Below are 16,036 nucleotides of genomic sequence, written 5' to 3'. Positions count from 1 at the left end.
ATATGAATGATGAAGCTTCTCTTGTTCCACAGGAGTAATTCTATAGTTTTAGAATGCCCCTTAGTAGATGTAATAGAATTCAAGTAATTCTAAACTTGAAAACCTTGTTCCTTTAGGATCATATTTTCAGTATTAATTACCTGGCGGTCACACCGTGGGAAGATGCTTGCTATGGCATTGACAAGGCATAAGATGAAGCTAAAAGGTCAATGCATTCATTCAGTTCTGCACTAGTAATATTTGTCTATTCAGGTCTGTGTCCCATCACTCATGGATATCTTATAGTTTATTCTGAAACGTAAAGAAATAGAGCTAACTTTCAAATTGAGGGCAGGTTTTTTTAAGCAATGTTTATTACTGCAACATTAATTGAATTATGATTTTATTTCATTGCCTTCTATTGGGTCTTAATTCTCATTTATTTATTTTACTCTCTTCCTGATTCTACTCTGCTTCTACATAGTTATTCAGGCAAAGATAAAATGACTCTTTCCATGTAATCAGAACATACTATGCTTATTACATTTCCTAAGGTGCCCATCATTGATTTGAGACAAGATGGGAAGAAGGTACTGTCCTAGATAAACAGGCTTTAGAATGTATTTGTTATAATGACACGTTGTTGATGAGTTTTATAATATTTGATGCTCTTATGGGCTAAGTAATCCAGATTAAAAAATAAAGTAGAGAAAATATGAGTAGATTTTTAAACAGGAAGAAAGAAGCATCCTGGACAACAGCAATAGGAATAAATTAAAGCCAGACTAAGGCAAAGAAGCATGATATTGGGGTTCCTTGGTGACAAGGTAAAAAAACTAAGAAGGACCTTAGCTTTTTCAGGACACTGAGTCAATATGGTACACTCCTGTCCTGCTGTGTTCTATTCGGAAGACATCCTTAGTTTGTCTAAGTGTCCTATTAGTCATTGCCAGTTTTGAGGTGGAGGGGAAAGTATTAGACTGTGAGTACAGATGGTGGTAATAATTGCATGGGAACAGACGATAGTTAGTGTGGTATCCTTTCATGAATGTTTAGATAAGAATAATACTATTGAATGTTAGAGTGGAACAGAGGGACTTTCCACTTTGTTTATTCTAATATGAGTTTGCAGTATCACATATGAGAGAATGGTGAATAAATATTGATGTTTAGTGACAGAAAACTCAACCCAAGCGAGCTAGAGCACAAAATGTAATTTATTATCTCAGTCACTGAAAAATCTAGGATAAAGCCAGATTCAAGAGCTTAAGCTTGACTGTCAAAACATGGCTCCTTTCATTCCTCTGGCTCTGTCTTTGGCTGTGTTGGCTTCATTTTCAGACTGTGGGAGAACTTGCCCCAGTTATCACAATCCCAAATATGGTGGTAGAGGGGAATTTCCATTCTTATGCTGAAGCAAAAGCCTCCAAATTGTGTCTTCAGTCTTCTTGGCTTTGATTGACCTGATCTGAATCGTATGCCCAACCAATGACTCTATTTGAGCCAAGGAACATAGTTAAGTATCTTTGTGTCCTCAGTGATTGATTAGCACGGGGTGTTGCATGATGTACAGGTACACAATATACAAATGTTTCATTAAACTGTAAGCTGCTTTTCTGAAAACAACCATTTTGTACTGTAAGAGCTGGTCTAATATAGTCCAGATTTTAATTATGAAAATTTTTTGGAGCAAAATTAGGTGACTTGTTGGAGACACTGAATATGATTACTAGAATTCAATAATTTGAGACTTTCTGCCTGTGCGTTATCAGGACGCTATCAAAACCTCACAATACAATTAAGGAAATAAGAAGTAAGAAATTAACTGAAATTACGTATCATCTTAGTATGCTAAGAGATGTGTTAAGAGATAAGAGATATATTGGCAGAAAGAGTTATAGTTTCTTTTGAGTCATACAAAACAAAAGTGGGAGGTGGGTGGAGGACATGGATGATAGCTGGAAATGAGAGGATTTGAATATTGGAGTATCATGCCATTGGAGAAGAGGAATGATGTCAGTGATGCTAAAGTTATTCTTTCACAGTTGCAACAGAATATAAATTATGCACATCATGATCTTAAAACATATGTTGTTTGAAATTCATTTTATAGAGAAGTTTAAAAATAAGCGGTTTGACAGGGCATGAAAAAATTTTGTTAAATCTAATAAGAAAATATGACCTAAAATAGATTTAAGACTTAATGTGCTGCATCAATTACTAATGCCTTGTCTTGTGAGTTTAATTTTAAAAAGGGAATTCCGAAGACCAGATTTTTAGTATGATAGAAGAAAATGTACCTAGTTACCCTAAAAGATAAACTTCAGCATTTGTGTAATTATGCCTGTATTCTAATGGGAACTTCATTTTCAAAGCTTTTTTTTTAATCTTTAAATTCTATTGAATGCCAACTTTGCCACAACAACTTTTCATACAGTGTGAAAAGATGAAAGCAAAGGAGATGTAATTATCAATGATGTCACAGAATTTGAGGCATTTCCAATCATGCCTGTGTGCTCATTTTGCATAATCTCAAAACTCACTGATGTGGACCAATTTAAAATGAATTTACTGACTTAAACACAGGATCTTGGAGCTCTAATTGCCTGGGAAACTGTAAGAATGCAGCATTTGAGCTCATTGGTCCTGACATAAAAAGATGCTGTTAAATATTTAAAGTAGTCAAGAGAACTGTAGTGTCATTTAAATAAATGTAATGTTTATTAGAATAATAAAGTGAAACTTTTAGGAGATTCATAATCATGCAGTCTTATGGGAGTTTTTGGTTGTTGTGCATGAGCTTAAAATATTTGAATGCTTGGAAACATGTAGCATAAATGATCTGTCATATTATTCAAGGTGATGTTGTGTGATTTGTTGAAATACAATGTAAATGGTAGTATAGTGTGGTTATTGGGTTGAGAGTTCAGAGTTAGCCTCCTGTATTCAAATCCTACCTAGCCACTTAGCTGAATAATATAACATATGTTAACCCGTGTCTGCTTTAGTTTCCTCAGCTATAAAATGGTACTAATGCTATGCTTACCTTCTTAGAGATGTTGTAAAGATTAAATGTGTAAATATATATAAAGTACCTAAAACAGTGCTACATAATCATTTGCTGTTATGATCATTGTTTGAAGTTCATCACAGTTTTTCTTCAGAATACACAAAATCTTAAAATGCAATATTAGAATATGAAAAAAACATGAGGAAGTTTACACATACAGCATTGAAAAGTTCAGTAGTTAACTTACAACTACAAATGTGGCCTTTTGTATGTTCACTCCAGGACACACTTCTAACACTATTCCTTATACTTTAGGACAGTAATTCTCAAAGTGTATTATACCAAGGATCAGTTGCATCAGAATTAACAGGGCCACTTGTTAAATACATATTCCTGGGCTTCATTTTAGAACCACCAGATCAGAATTTTTGAGAGTGAAAATTAGCATTTTAACAACTACCTGAGGTGATCCTTATTCAAGACAAATTTTGAGAACTGTTCTTACTTGTTCATGATTCCCTCTATTTATGCTCTAATCTCACTTTCACTCTCACATTGCACTTCAGATGTCTTATTTCTCTCAGTTCCCAGTTCTGTCACATCTCCTGTTTAAGGAGTTTAGGTTTTTCTTTCAAAATCTCAGTAGACCATAGTTGATCTTTTTCTTTCACATCCAAAGCCTAGGTTGCTACCTTCTCCCTCTTCCATTTTTTACTCTCTTCATTGTACCTTGTTCATTTCTTTCCTTCTATTTGTCATAAGTGGGGTGTGAAATCATTCTGGCTTTAGAATTCCTTAAAAGACCTTTAGTTGGCTTTGGTTTAGCTCAGAACCGCTCCCACTTTCCTGTCTCACACATGCTTTGCTTTTTCCCTTCCCTTTCATCTTTTTCATTTCCTTTCTTTCCATGAGCATTCCTGGATTAGAAGACAGGGAAGAGTTTGCAGCTGGTCAAGGAAAGCTGCAAGTTCTTTAGCCTTATGGCAGGGTTATCTGGGGAGAAGGGACAGGTACAAAAGAAGTCCCAATCCTTCAGCATCTCTGTTCTTGTTAGCTTATTTCTTTCCTGGACTTTATTTGAACTTGGCATCCCTGTCTGGAGTTTGCAGTCAGAAGTGTGTGAGACATCATTGAGCAGTCTCAGACTGCATTGTCTATATGCTTAACTGAGAACATTGCATTTAAATCCTAAAATATGCCAGGAACTCATGTATTTGGTGTTCCTAAATATAAAGCCATGTGTAAAGTGGAAACACCGCATATAAGAAAATTTTGTTACTTCTTGGCAAAGGTAAAGATTAATAGGAAGCATTTTGGCTCATAGAGTATGTAATGCAGCTCCCCTTTAAAGCACATGAACTTTTTATGTTCGTGTGACTGATCACATAGATTCATGAAATCTTAATGATCTGTGAGGGAAATTGTTCACATTTTTAGAGGTACATCTACATTACAAAACAGCAGCACTTTTAGGAGACCACTGCACTGTTGTGCTTTTGAAAGCACTTGAATCCCAGAGTGTTGAAAGTAGGAACAATATTGATGACTCATAAACACACATATCGTAGTTAAAAAAAAAAAAAAAGTAGATGTCGTGGAAAAAAGGAACTATACACTTTGCCAAATTTGCAAAGCAACATGGACATTTTCTAAAATGCAGTCTTAGTATTTTAGCTAGTAAAATGAAAGAAATTTAAGTCCTGGAAATTCATCCCTCCTTTCAATGGATTAGAATTTCCTAGCAATAACTAAGAATTAAAAACAATTCTCAAAGAAGATAAATTTAAGGAAAAAGTAGACACCAATCAATAAATCATTTTATTGCTAAAATTTAGCTTCAACTGTTTCAGTTTTGGCTGGTATTTCATAGCTTCATTTGTGGAAATCTGGGGTTTAATTAAATTTCCATGTTGGCTGCTTAGGTTTTTCTTAAAATGTAGATGTTGATAAATTTTTTAAATGAAATAAATTTAATAAATAACTTTAACTTGTAACTATTATCTTGGTATAAAAGCTAAAAAAACAAAAATATTTCTGAACAGTTGAAAGAGAACCATAAGAATGGAATAATAATTTCTAACTTCTGTCATCACACATTTGAGTTTGATGACTTAATATTTCATGTATTTATGTCTTATTTACTAACTCTTCATACTGTATTTGTATCTATAGACAACAGTGTAATGAAAATAGATTAGATGTATTTTGTGAATGATATTTTTTTCTGTTTTTGTTTTGTTTTGTTTTGTTTTGTTTTGTTTTTTAGGGATGCCCTCTGCCTCTTTATTAGTAAATTTTCTTTCAGCTTTACTCATCGTTTTTGTGTTTGGAGAAACAGAAATAAGATTTACTGGACAAACTGAATTTGTTGTTAATGAAACAAGTACAACAGTTATTCGTCTTATCATTGAAAGGATAGGAGAGCCAGCAAATGTTACTGCAATTGTATCGGTAAGACATTATTGTAGTTCTATTTTTGCTGAAATAGATACATTTCATAGTTTTAATGGCAAGGATTTTTTTTTCTGTATGAGATTTTGAGCAGTTTCATTATGATAAATGATAGATGATTTGCAGATAACACCATTCCATTTATATTTCTTACAGGTTTATAGAGGGCTCCAACATAACCATGTGCATTTGACAGTACTGTTTTTAAAGATATAGACTGATCATTTTACAGTGTTCATATATTTATTTTAAAACAAGAATGTTTCATTTTGGGTAATTTGGATTGTAGCTATTTCTGCTCAGATGTACTATCTATTGTAAGGTGGTGTAGAGAAAATGTATGGAATACTTAAAAGTAGAAAAATGTCAGTAGGAAAAAAACTTTAGTTATGTTCAAGAGCTCTTTTAATGGGAAAAAATAAATATATTAATTTAAGTAAATGTTAGGCAGAATTTGTTGAACTCTTGATCTATCTTGCACATAGTTAATTACTGGGTGGATTGTGTGTGCATAAGTATGTGTCTATTTTTAATTAGAAAGTAATGTCATGTGACCACTAAGAGTATTGCTATATTTGAGTCTGGAAGTACTTAAACTTTTTGTTCGCAAAAATAAAATTTTAAGTAATAGGTTTAATTATTACATTATGAACTCTTATAAAAAGAGAAGATGATGAAAAACTATCTATGATCAAATCCAATGTTATAATTTTAGTTATTTATGACATGTATCTATATATATTGAAATTATTTTTAGTTTGAGTATACATTATATTAGATAATCTTTTTCATATAATTTTGATTGAATCCTAACATTTTCTTCAGGTTCCTCTATCATTTTCCCAACTTTTCTTGATGATGTTGTAATTACTTCGTGATCATTCTTCCTTTTCATTGAGGTTGCTTCTAATTTTTGGTGTTATGATTGTTATTTTGGTGAAACTATTTACATATATTGATTTTTATATATTTTGAATTGTTAAATGATTTTCATAGGCTGAATGACTGTTTTTTTGTTTGTTTCAGTGGCTCTTGATAATTCTTTCTTAAAGCTGTGTCATTTTCTATAGTAAGGTGTATTTTCCCACACTCTTAACAACTTACTTGGATTTCTCAAGTATTTAAAACTTAATTTATTTTTATGTATGAAAACTGGAAATTTACTAAAATTTTCCTATACATGTTTTTTACTAAATAATTTTTTTTATTTAGTAAAAAACATGTATAGGAAAATTTTTGTTTTTTACTAAATAAAATATTTTTTTCTAGTAGCTAAATTACTCATTTGAGCTTTTTGGTGAAAGAGATCTCATTTTGATCTGCACAAGTTCATGCAGAATCTTGCCAATAATGCTGAGAATCCTTACTAGTAATGCTGATTTTACAGACTAACATCCTAAAAAGTTAAGGAAAAGTTTATGATGACTAATACATTTGAAATGCTAAAAGACTTAGATCTTTATTGGAGATGTGGGAGAATGTAAGTACAACTTTAGGTTGAGTTTGGGAAAGAGCAGTTTCTTTGAAATTGATAGGGAAATAATTGATTTTCCCGATGCATTTTTTGGCAGGTCACATCCACCTCTTTCTTTTCCTCCTCTCTCTCTTTTTTTGTGTGGATATATAATAGTTGTACATATTTTGGGGGTATATGTGATATTTTAATATTTGTATACAATACGTAATGATCAAATTAGGGAAATAGGGATGTCCTTCACTTCACACACTAATCTTTTGTGTTGGGAACATTACAATTCCTCTCTTCTAGCTATTTTGATATATACAATAAATTAATGTTAACTATAGTTTCCCTACTGTACTATCGAATACTGGAACCCATTCCTTCTGTTTTTGTACTCTTTAACCAACTTCTCTTCATTCCCCCCTTCCTTTCCCAGTCTCTAGTAATCACCATTCTACTCTCTACCTCCCTCAGATCCACATTTTTACCTGGATGAGAACATGTGATATCTATCTTTCATCATCTGGCTTATTTCACTTAACATTATGACCTTCTGTTACATCTATGTTGCTGCAAATGAAAGGATTTCATTCTTTTTTATGGCTGAATAATATTCTGTTGTGTAGCTGTGCATATGTGCAACATTTTTGTGAGAATTTTAGCTATAATTTGTCTTCTTGTTAGGTTTGCTGTAGTTTACTCCAAATCAATCAGGAGCAGAGAAAGAAAATTCACATAATTGCTTTCCTATATGATTATTATTTTTCTAAATATTTATTTTTATTTCACAGCATGAACAAATGATTTTGTTTAGAACCATTTATTTTTGTTTATTTCTGAGGATAAGTTTTTTCACTTATTAAATATTTATGATTTTTGTTTTTGTACATCTTATCTATAAACATTAATGTCACTTGATTTATGCTTTGTCTCTTGATTGCTGTAATTAACATCAGTTTTACTTATCCTAATACTGTGTTAAATAAGAACGATCTATATTTTGCATTTGATAGCTCTATGGAGAGGACACTGGTGACTTTTTTGACACATATGCTGCAGCTTTTATACCTACTGGAGAAACAAACAGAACAGTATACATAGCAGTATGTGATGATGACTTACCAGAGCCTGACGAAACTTTTATTTTTCATTTAACATTACAGGTAAGGTCATGTTTTGAGCCTGACGAAACTTTTATTTTTCACTTAACATTACAGGTAAGGTCATGTTTTGAGCCTGACGAAACTTTTATTTTTTACTTAACATTACAGGTAAGGTCATGTTTTTAAAAATTATAAGGAGGACTTATAAAACTTATAAAAATCTTTCAGTGCTCAGCAATATATCTATCTAGAGATAAACCAATTCAGATAACTGGTGGTGGTATTCATAGAATCCAAAACTGACAGGCTCTTCAGCACTTCTACCATCTGGTTATTATTATTATTATTTTTTTGAGACGGAGTTTTTGCTCTTGTTACCCAGGCTGGAGTGCAATGGCGCGATCTCGGCTCACCGCAACCTCCGCCTCCTGGGTTCAGGCAATTCTCCTGCCTCAGCCTCCTGAGTAGCTGGGATTACAGGCACGTGCCACCATGCCCAGCTAATTTTTGTATTCTTAGTAGAGACAGGGTTTCACCATGTTGATCAGGATGGTCTCGATCTCTTGACCTCATGATCCACCCGCCTCGGCCTCCCAAAGTGCTAGGATTACAGGCTTTAGCCACCGCACCTGGCCCCGTCTGGTTATTTTTTGATCTTGTTCAGAAATTCTACAGCTAGTTTTTGGATCCATTCAGTTTACTCAGGAATTGCCATGACAGATGCTCCAGAAAACTTGAACTGCTCTTTGGCTTTTTTTTTTTTTAATTCCTCCCCTGCTGCCAGGTGTACAAAGAATGACTGTGACTTCTGAGTTCAAAGAACAAGGATACAAAAAGCAGGCATAGAAGTGGGAGGTCCCTGTGACTTAAATTCAGAGCACTGCTGGGAAAAGAACTTGAAAAGCTTTAGGTTTAATTGAACTTTATGGCTTGATCTGTTAGGTTGAGGCAATGACTTGCTAACACAATTCTGGTTGTTTTTTCTAAAGAACATTAAGAATTTTTTTTTGAGCAATTATGTCACTATCATTAAAATGTTTGTGAAAATGACACTTGAAACAATTATGTTTTGCTCTCTTAAATCATTCTTTTAAAAATACACTTATGCTGAATATCAGTAGAAATGTTACAGATAGACTCAATTTTATGAACAATGTTTTAATGTTTTGTCTTTAATTTGGTTCTGTGATTCATAGAATAATTCTAAATTTTCAATACCTTCAATAGTTTAAGAAAAATTACATTGAATAGAATTTTGTACTGTGTATTTAATTCTCTGTTATATAAGTGACAACATCAGAATTATAACTAATTTATAATATAGCATTACTAGCCAGTGATTATTTATCATTATACGATCATGTATTAAGAGTCAGTGACTACAGGTTTTCAAAACTTTTTTCAAAGTTTTTCATTTGGAACTTCTTAACCACATCGATGTATTTTGAATGTTTTCTTAATCTGTGCATTAAGATTACACATGTATTTTTATTATATTCTCAATAATTATTTGAAGACAAATTCTACAAAACAAATATTTAGTTTATTATTTTATTTTTAATTCATTACTTTTGGGATTTTATTTTAGAAATCGTCAGAAAATGTGAAGCTCGGATGGCCAAGGACTGTTACTGTTACAATATTATCAAATGACAATGCATTTGGAATTATTTCGTTTAATATGGTATGGCTTCAATTTGATGATACTCATGGTTGTTGATAAGATAATGGTTTATTAAGTTTCAAAAATTAGTTTTCATGATGTTAGCTAGTGTCATTCTGTCTTTTGATATTTAAATAAAATTTACTTTAACTTTATCCCTGTTTCACATTCTGTAGACTGTTCACTTGTTCTACCTAAGATGTTTGTGAATTGAGGAGACTTGTATGATCGTGGTCATCTTTTGTCCTAATCTCTTTCTGTTGATCGTTTCACCTGAATCCTTTGTTACCTCTCCTGTCTGGTCTTTAACTCAGATATACCACCCAATGCCTTTTGTCTGATTTCCTCAAATGGCACCTAAGGAAAGTGGTGTTTGTCAGACTATTCTCAAAGTTTGGAGTTAATGGGAGATGAGAAAGCATATTAAAAGAATACTTTTCAAAAAACTTACTGTGAACTTAAATTGAATAGTAGGCATTACTGCTCTTCAAAATTCTATAGTCATCTCAACTCTTAGATTTTCCCATTAATTAATATTTTCTGAAGGTTGAAACTCGCATTTCATCCCATTCACTTTTGCTCAATAGTTTATTTTCTATTTTTTAACTGAATTTCTGTGGCTCTGGCCAATCCTTTGTTCAGAGGGTTTTATTATTAGAAACAAATACACAAGTTAGGTCTCTCCTTGAGAGAAATTGTTTCCAGCTCTTAAAATAAAAACAAGTTTATTTCCAGTACAGTTGAATTTGCTGTGAACTATCTCATTGAATCCTCATCACAACCCCTCGAGACGGGCATTCCTAACCCCAGTTATGGATGGGGCAACTGAACTTCGCTGCAACCTGGAGAGCTGGCCACTGCTTCTGCAGTCTGTGTGCACTTGCCTGTGTCCATGTTCCTCCTCTCCTACCCTAAGTTTCCCACAGCCAAAGCAGCATATTTCTTTTGAAGTCCTCGCTTTCACCTCCCGCAAAGATCCTGTCCTTAAAGTTATTAGCAGTGTCTCTTTTTCACTGACAAGCTGGCTGATGTGGAGAAAGAGTGGTTGGGGGCAAGGTGAAGTGGTGGTCCCAGTGACCTGCTGCCTTGGCCTGGAGGCTCAACTCATGTCTGTGACCGGGCCCCTGTGAGCATTTGAGTTTGTCATCTTTAAACTAGGAAACCTTTAAATTCCTCAGCAGAACAGCTAGTTGATGGTTGAACCAGGTCAAGAACCCAAATCTTTTGCCTGACTAGTTTTTATTTTCCCTTTATACTATTATTTTTAACTTTTTCAGCATTTTAAAGCCATAGTTCATTGAAGCTAGGAAACACCACATTCTTTTTTTTTTTTTTTTTTTTTTTTTTTTTTTGTTTTTTTTTTTTTTGAGACGGAGTTTCGCTCTTGTTACCCAGGCTGGAGTGCAATGGCACGATCTCGGCTCACCGCAACCTCCGCCTCCTGGGTTCAAACAATTCTCCTGCCTCAGCCTCCCGAGCAGCTGGGATTACAGGCACTCACCACCATGCCCAGCTAATTTTTTTGTATTTTTAGTAGAGACGGGGTTTCACCATGTTGACCAGGATGGTCTCGATCTCTTGACCTCGTGATCCACCCGCCTCAGCCTCCCAAAGTGCTGGGATTATAGGCGTGAGCCACCGCGCCCGGCGGAAACACCACATTCTTATCATGCAGTGTGGATTGATTTGTCTTTGGAAATTGAGCATTTCTGAGGTAATAGTTTTACCGCCTTATACCTCTGATTGCTTAGCTACTGATCATCTGTGCTTGCTCTCCTCAATAGCTTCCCTCAATCACAGTGAGTGAGCCCAGAGGCAGAAATGAGTCTGTGCCTCTCACTCTCATCAGGGAAAAGGGAACCTATGGAATGGTCACTGTGACTTTTGAGGTAAGTTTATTCTGAAATCATTTAATTTAATTTAATTAATTAATTTATTTGAGATAGTTTTGCTCTTTCTGCCTAGGCTAGAGTACAATGGCACCATCTTGACTCACTGCGACTTCTGCCTCCAGGGTTCAAGCAATTCTCCTGTCAGCCTCCCAAGTAGCTGGAATTACGTATTTATTTTTATTTTTATTTTTATTTTTGAGACAGAGTCTTGCTCTGTTGCCCAGGCTGGAATGCAATGGCATTATCTCAGCTCAGTGCAACCTTTGCCTCTTGGGTTCAAGTGATTCTCCTGCCTCAGCCTCCCAAGTAGCTGGAATTACAGGCATGTGCCAGCATGCTTGGCTAATTTTTTTGTTTTTAGTAGAGAAAGAGTGTCACCATGTTGGCTAAGCTGGTCTTGAACTCCTGGCCTCAGGTGATCTGCCTGCCTTGGCCTTCCAAAGTGCTGGGATTACAGGCATGTACCACCATGCCCAGCCCTGAAATCACTTTAAATGCAAACACTGGAGTTAATGCCAGATGGCTGCAGTTTTGAAAATCAAAGTTCTTTATATAATAAACATGACACAATACAATGAAATAAAGATGAATACTTTTCTGATCTGATACATTGCATGATTAATATAAAAAATGTTTTCTTTGTTGCTTGTGTATACAATGCTTACATGAAATACAAGCTAACATTTTAGATATGTGGGAAAAATACATCATAAAATAGAATAATAATGTGAATCCTATAAAATTCACAGAACTTTTATGATAAATGTTTTCAAATATGTGAAATTTTAAAATACCCTTGGATTACTTAGGTTTGCGTACAATTATTTAATGTGTTGTCTTTCCCCATTTTATTTTTATTTTTATTTTTTTTGAGACAGGCTCTTACTCTTATGCCCAGGCTGCAGTGCAGTGGCACAATCAAGGCTCACTGCTGCCTCAACCTCCTGGGCTCATGCAGTCCTCCTATATCAGCCTTCTGAATAACTGGGAGTACAGGTGTACATCACCATGCCCAGCTAAGTTTTAATGCTTTTGTAGAGATGAAGTTGCATTATGTTGCCCAGCCTGGTCTCAAACTCCTGAGCACAAGTGATCCTCCCTTTTCAGCCTTCCAAAGAACTGGATTATAGGCATGAGTCACCATGCCTTCCCGCCCACCCCCTATTTTTTTTCAGTACACCGAATGGATGTTGGTTATAGCCATTGCACTCCACCATGGGAATCCATGAATGTTACAGGATGTGGCATGAATACGATAAGCTATGGGTGAGGTGTATTTTTCAGGTGCTAGCTCTAACCATTTTATTTGCTTGCTTGCTGACCATGTGCCCATCATTGTGTCACCACATTGCTGTTCTATGAGATACACATTTAAATCTTCAACTAATTTTTCTGTTTTTTAGGATCCAGAACATGATCATGTACTATTTTCAAGCATTAGAGTGTTAGCAATTTCTGATACCAGTTTATTTCCTAATTATTAATTGTAATATCAATGAAATGGAGACTTGTATTTGTGTAACACAGTTCTATGGAAGCATAGAATAATTTTGTTCATGCTGTGGGTGTCCACATCATATGGTAGTTAAGTTAACTACATAGAACATAGAACAGCAGAAGGCAGTAATGCGTGAAAAACATAGTAAACACTAAATATGCAGTAGTCTTGCAAGTTCTGCACTAGAGTCATACACGATTTTTCATGTACTTAGGAATATGCATTTAGGTAATGAATTAAAAATTCAAAATCAAAATAAAAAATTAAAAATTTTTCTGATAAATATTGGAAACACTAGAAAATAATTGTCTATAGAAAGAATGAAGCATCTAGGTTATGGTGTTTTCAACTTATCTGTGGATGTCTAAAGTTATATTACCATGTTTGTAACCTGTTTTTTATTTAAATAATTATAAGTAACATTTTGGAGTGCTTAATATTGCCATATACAGCTGTAAGTTGATTGATGATCACTGCATACAGATAGCACCTCTCCCTGGCACTTGGTCTCTCTCCTGCTATTCTTAATTTTTCCTCTATGATACTTATTATCATCTGATGCGTGCCCATTCATTTATTTATCATTTATTCCCTTTCTTTAAATGTCAGGTATATATGGAGGGGAGTTTGATCTGTTCACTGCTAAATCTTTAGTATCTAAAAGAGATGCCACATGGAATACTTAACAAATGCTTTTTTAAATGAATGATTTGATTTATTCTTCACATCTTCACATCCAGCTTGTGAAGTGGAAAAACTGGTATTTGATTCCATTACTTGAGGGAATTTACTAATCTTGAATACCCTTTCTTTCATGAAGAAATATTTATAGAGGTTTTCCCTGTCAGATTTAACATAATGGTTGAGAAAAAACAGTTTGTAAAAACCATAAAGTTTGATGCAATTATAGTCGATATCTATAATTACATTATAGGACCTATTAATTCGAAGAGCAGAATTAGGTATGGGTTAGTGTAATTCTTGCAGCAGAACATCTTTAAACTTCAGATTTTTGTCTGCTGACTTCACAATGATGCTTTCTCAATCTTGTGAAGTATTTGGTATTTATTGATGGCATTGTGTGTTTCTTTGCAGGTAGAGGGTGGCCCAAATACCCCTGATGAAGATTTGAGTCCAGTAAAAGGAAATATCACCTTTCCCCCTGGCAGAGCAACAGTAATTTATAACTTGACAGTACTTGATGATGAGGTTGGCTAATGTTAAATACTTAAATGGGACAAGGATTCTGTGTTGCAGAACACAGTCCTCTATGAACTTAATGTATTGTGGCCAGTCATACCTCAGCAATAAATAGCTGACTATTTTGGAATACATCTTATTAGTATTTACCTTACTTAATTCACATTAAATTGCACGTCTAAAAGCTGATGAATCTGAATGTAACTGGCAACCATACATCATACAAATATGTAAGCATTTTGTATCCCCTGATAATCGATTTTTGTTAGTGCTTTCAAATTTGAGCAAGAACAGTACTAACCTAGAATAAATATTTTACCATAAAAGCAATGAAAAATTCTACTGTAGTTGATATTCTTTTGTTTGGATATTTTCAATATTCACTTTTATGGGAAGGTTTTTATTGTTTTCATGTTTCACATTGAAACTACCAAGGATAGAGATACATGATACAGCTAGGTTAATTGGTAAGAAAAGAATGAATCTGAACAATAATGTGCAATGATGTCCCCCACATGAGCTAAACAAGAGAAAATACGACTTTTTATAGAAGAATCTTAAGTTTTACCATAAAAGAAAACAAAAAGGAAATAGCTGGGAATTTGTAACCCTTCCTCTACCCTCCTACAAAAATTCTGAAACCAAATCACAAGAAACCTCAAGAGAAGGAAAAAAGAAATATTAGAGGATTAGAAGACATTATTAGAAAACAGTTTTTCTCTTGAAAAAATGTACTATTTGGAAGCATTGATATCTCTAGTTTTTCTAATTCTGGAAGCAAGCAAAAAAACCTTTTTGTTTTAAGATCTCAGAGCATTGAATGGGCTATAATTTGGGGAGGTGATTAATTATACATTTTGATTATAAATTTAAAAGACCATCAATCAAATCACAACATTCTGTTTTTAAGTTAAATAGCTTTGCTTTTTATATTGCTACTGATGGAGGTAAAAGCATGCATTTTTTTCACTTTCTAAAATAGCATGGTAAATGAAAAGCTCTCACGGCACAGTGGAGATTAACCCCAGGATTTCTCTGCAACAGCAAAAAAAAAAAAAAAAAAAAAAAAAAAATTGCTCTTTAACAATGTCAACATTTGTCCTAGTACTGACTCTTTTTTTTTTTTTTTTTTTTTTTTTTTTTTTTTTTTTTTGAGACGGAGTTTCGCTCTTGTTACCCAGGCTGGAGTGCAATGGCGCGATCTCGGCTCACCGCAACCTCCGCCTCCTGGGTTCAGGCAATTCTCCTGCCTCAGCCTCCTGAGTAGCTGGGATTACAGGCACGCGCCACCACGCCCAGCTAGTTTTTTGTATTTTTAGTAGAGACGGGGTTTCACTATGTTGACCAGGATGGTCTCGATCTCTCGACCTCGTGATCCACCCGCCTCGGCCTCCCAAAGTGCTGGGATTACAGGCTTGAGCCACCGCGCCCGGCCCGGTACTGACTCTTATAGCTTTTTCTCCAGAGAGGCATGATGTGTAGCTTGAAAAGCATATATTGGTGTCATATGTTTCACTCCTGAATTAACAACCATTTGGAGAAAAACAAGAATAATTCACAAGGAAAACCATTTTTATATAATGTTTAATGTACTTTCCAGATTCTTACACTTTCAATACTGCTTCTCACCTTGCTAACCTGATAAAACTGATAGAAATGTATGTCAATTTTTTTATTATTTAATCTTTGGAGTTAATCTAAGGACCAATTAAGGTTGAAAGATGTTATGCCTGGACTTCATTACTTGTACCATTGCTTTGTTACATTTTCTTTTCCTG

At 34.3% G+C, this 16,036-nt stretch overlaps 1 protein-coding gene across 4 annotated transcripts in view; it reads left to right on the top strand.

Annotated features, from left to right (window-relative positions):
• The window catches only part of ADGRV1 (adhesion G protein-coupled receptor V1), a 583,497-nt gene that overhangs the window by 38,933 nt on the left and 528,528 nt on the right, over positions 1 to 16,036 (top strand). For all 4 annotated transcript variants that reach the window (XM_074383772.1, XM_003920760.4, XM_074383775.1 and 1 more), the window contains exons 2-6: positions 5,256 to 5,440; positions 7,916 to 8,065; positions 9,594 to 9,689; positions 11,453 to 11,557; positions 14,154 to 14,267. In XM_074383772.1, the coding sequence (XP_074239873.1) occupies positions 5,256 to 5,440; positions 7,916 to 8,065; positions 9,594 to 9,689; positions 11,453 to 11,557; positions 14,154 to 14,267 (650 nt within the window). The remainder of the gene's footprint in view (positions 1 to 5,255; positions 5,441 to 7,915; positions 8,066 to 9,593; positions 9,690 to 11,452; positions 11,558 to 14,153; positions 14,268 to 16,036) is intronic.

The sequence above is a fragment of the Saimiri boliviensis genome, chromosome 1, assembly GCF_048565385.1.
Source record: "Saimiri boliviensis isolate mSaiBol1 chromosome 1, mSaiBol1.pri, whole genome shotgun sequence".
Classification (NCBI taxonomy): domain Eukaryota; kingdom Metazoa; phylum Chordata; class Mammalia; order Primates; family Cebidae; genus Saimiri; species Saimiri boliviensis.
The sequence above is the reverse complement of the archived record's forward strand: the minus strand, read 5'-3'. Positions and strand labels throughout refer to the sequence as shown.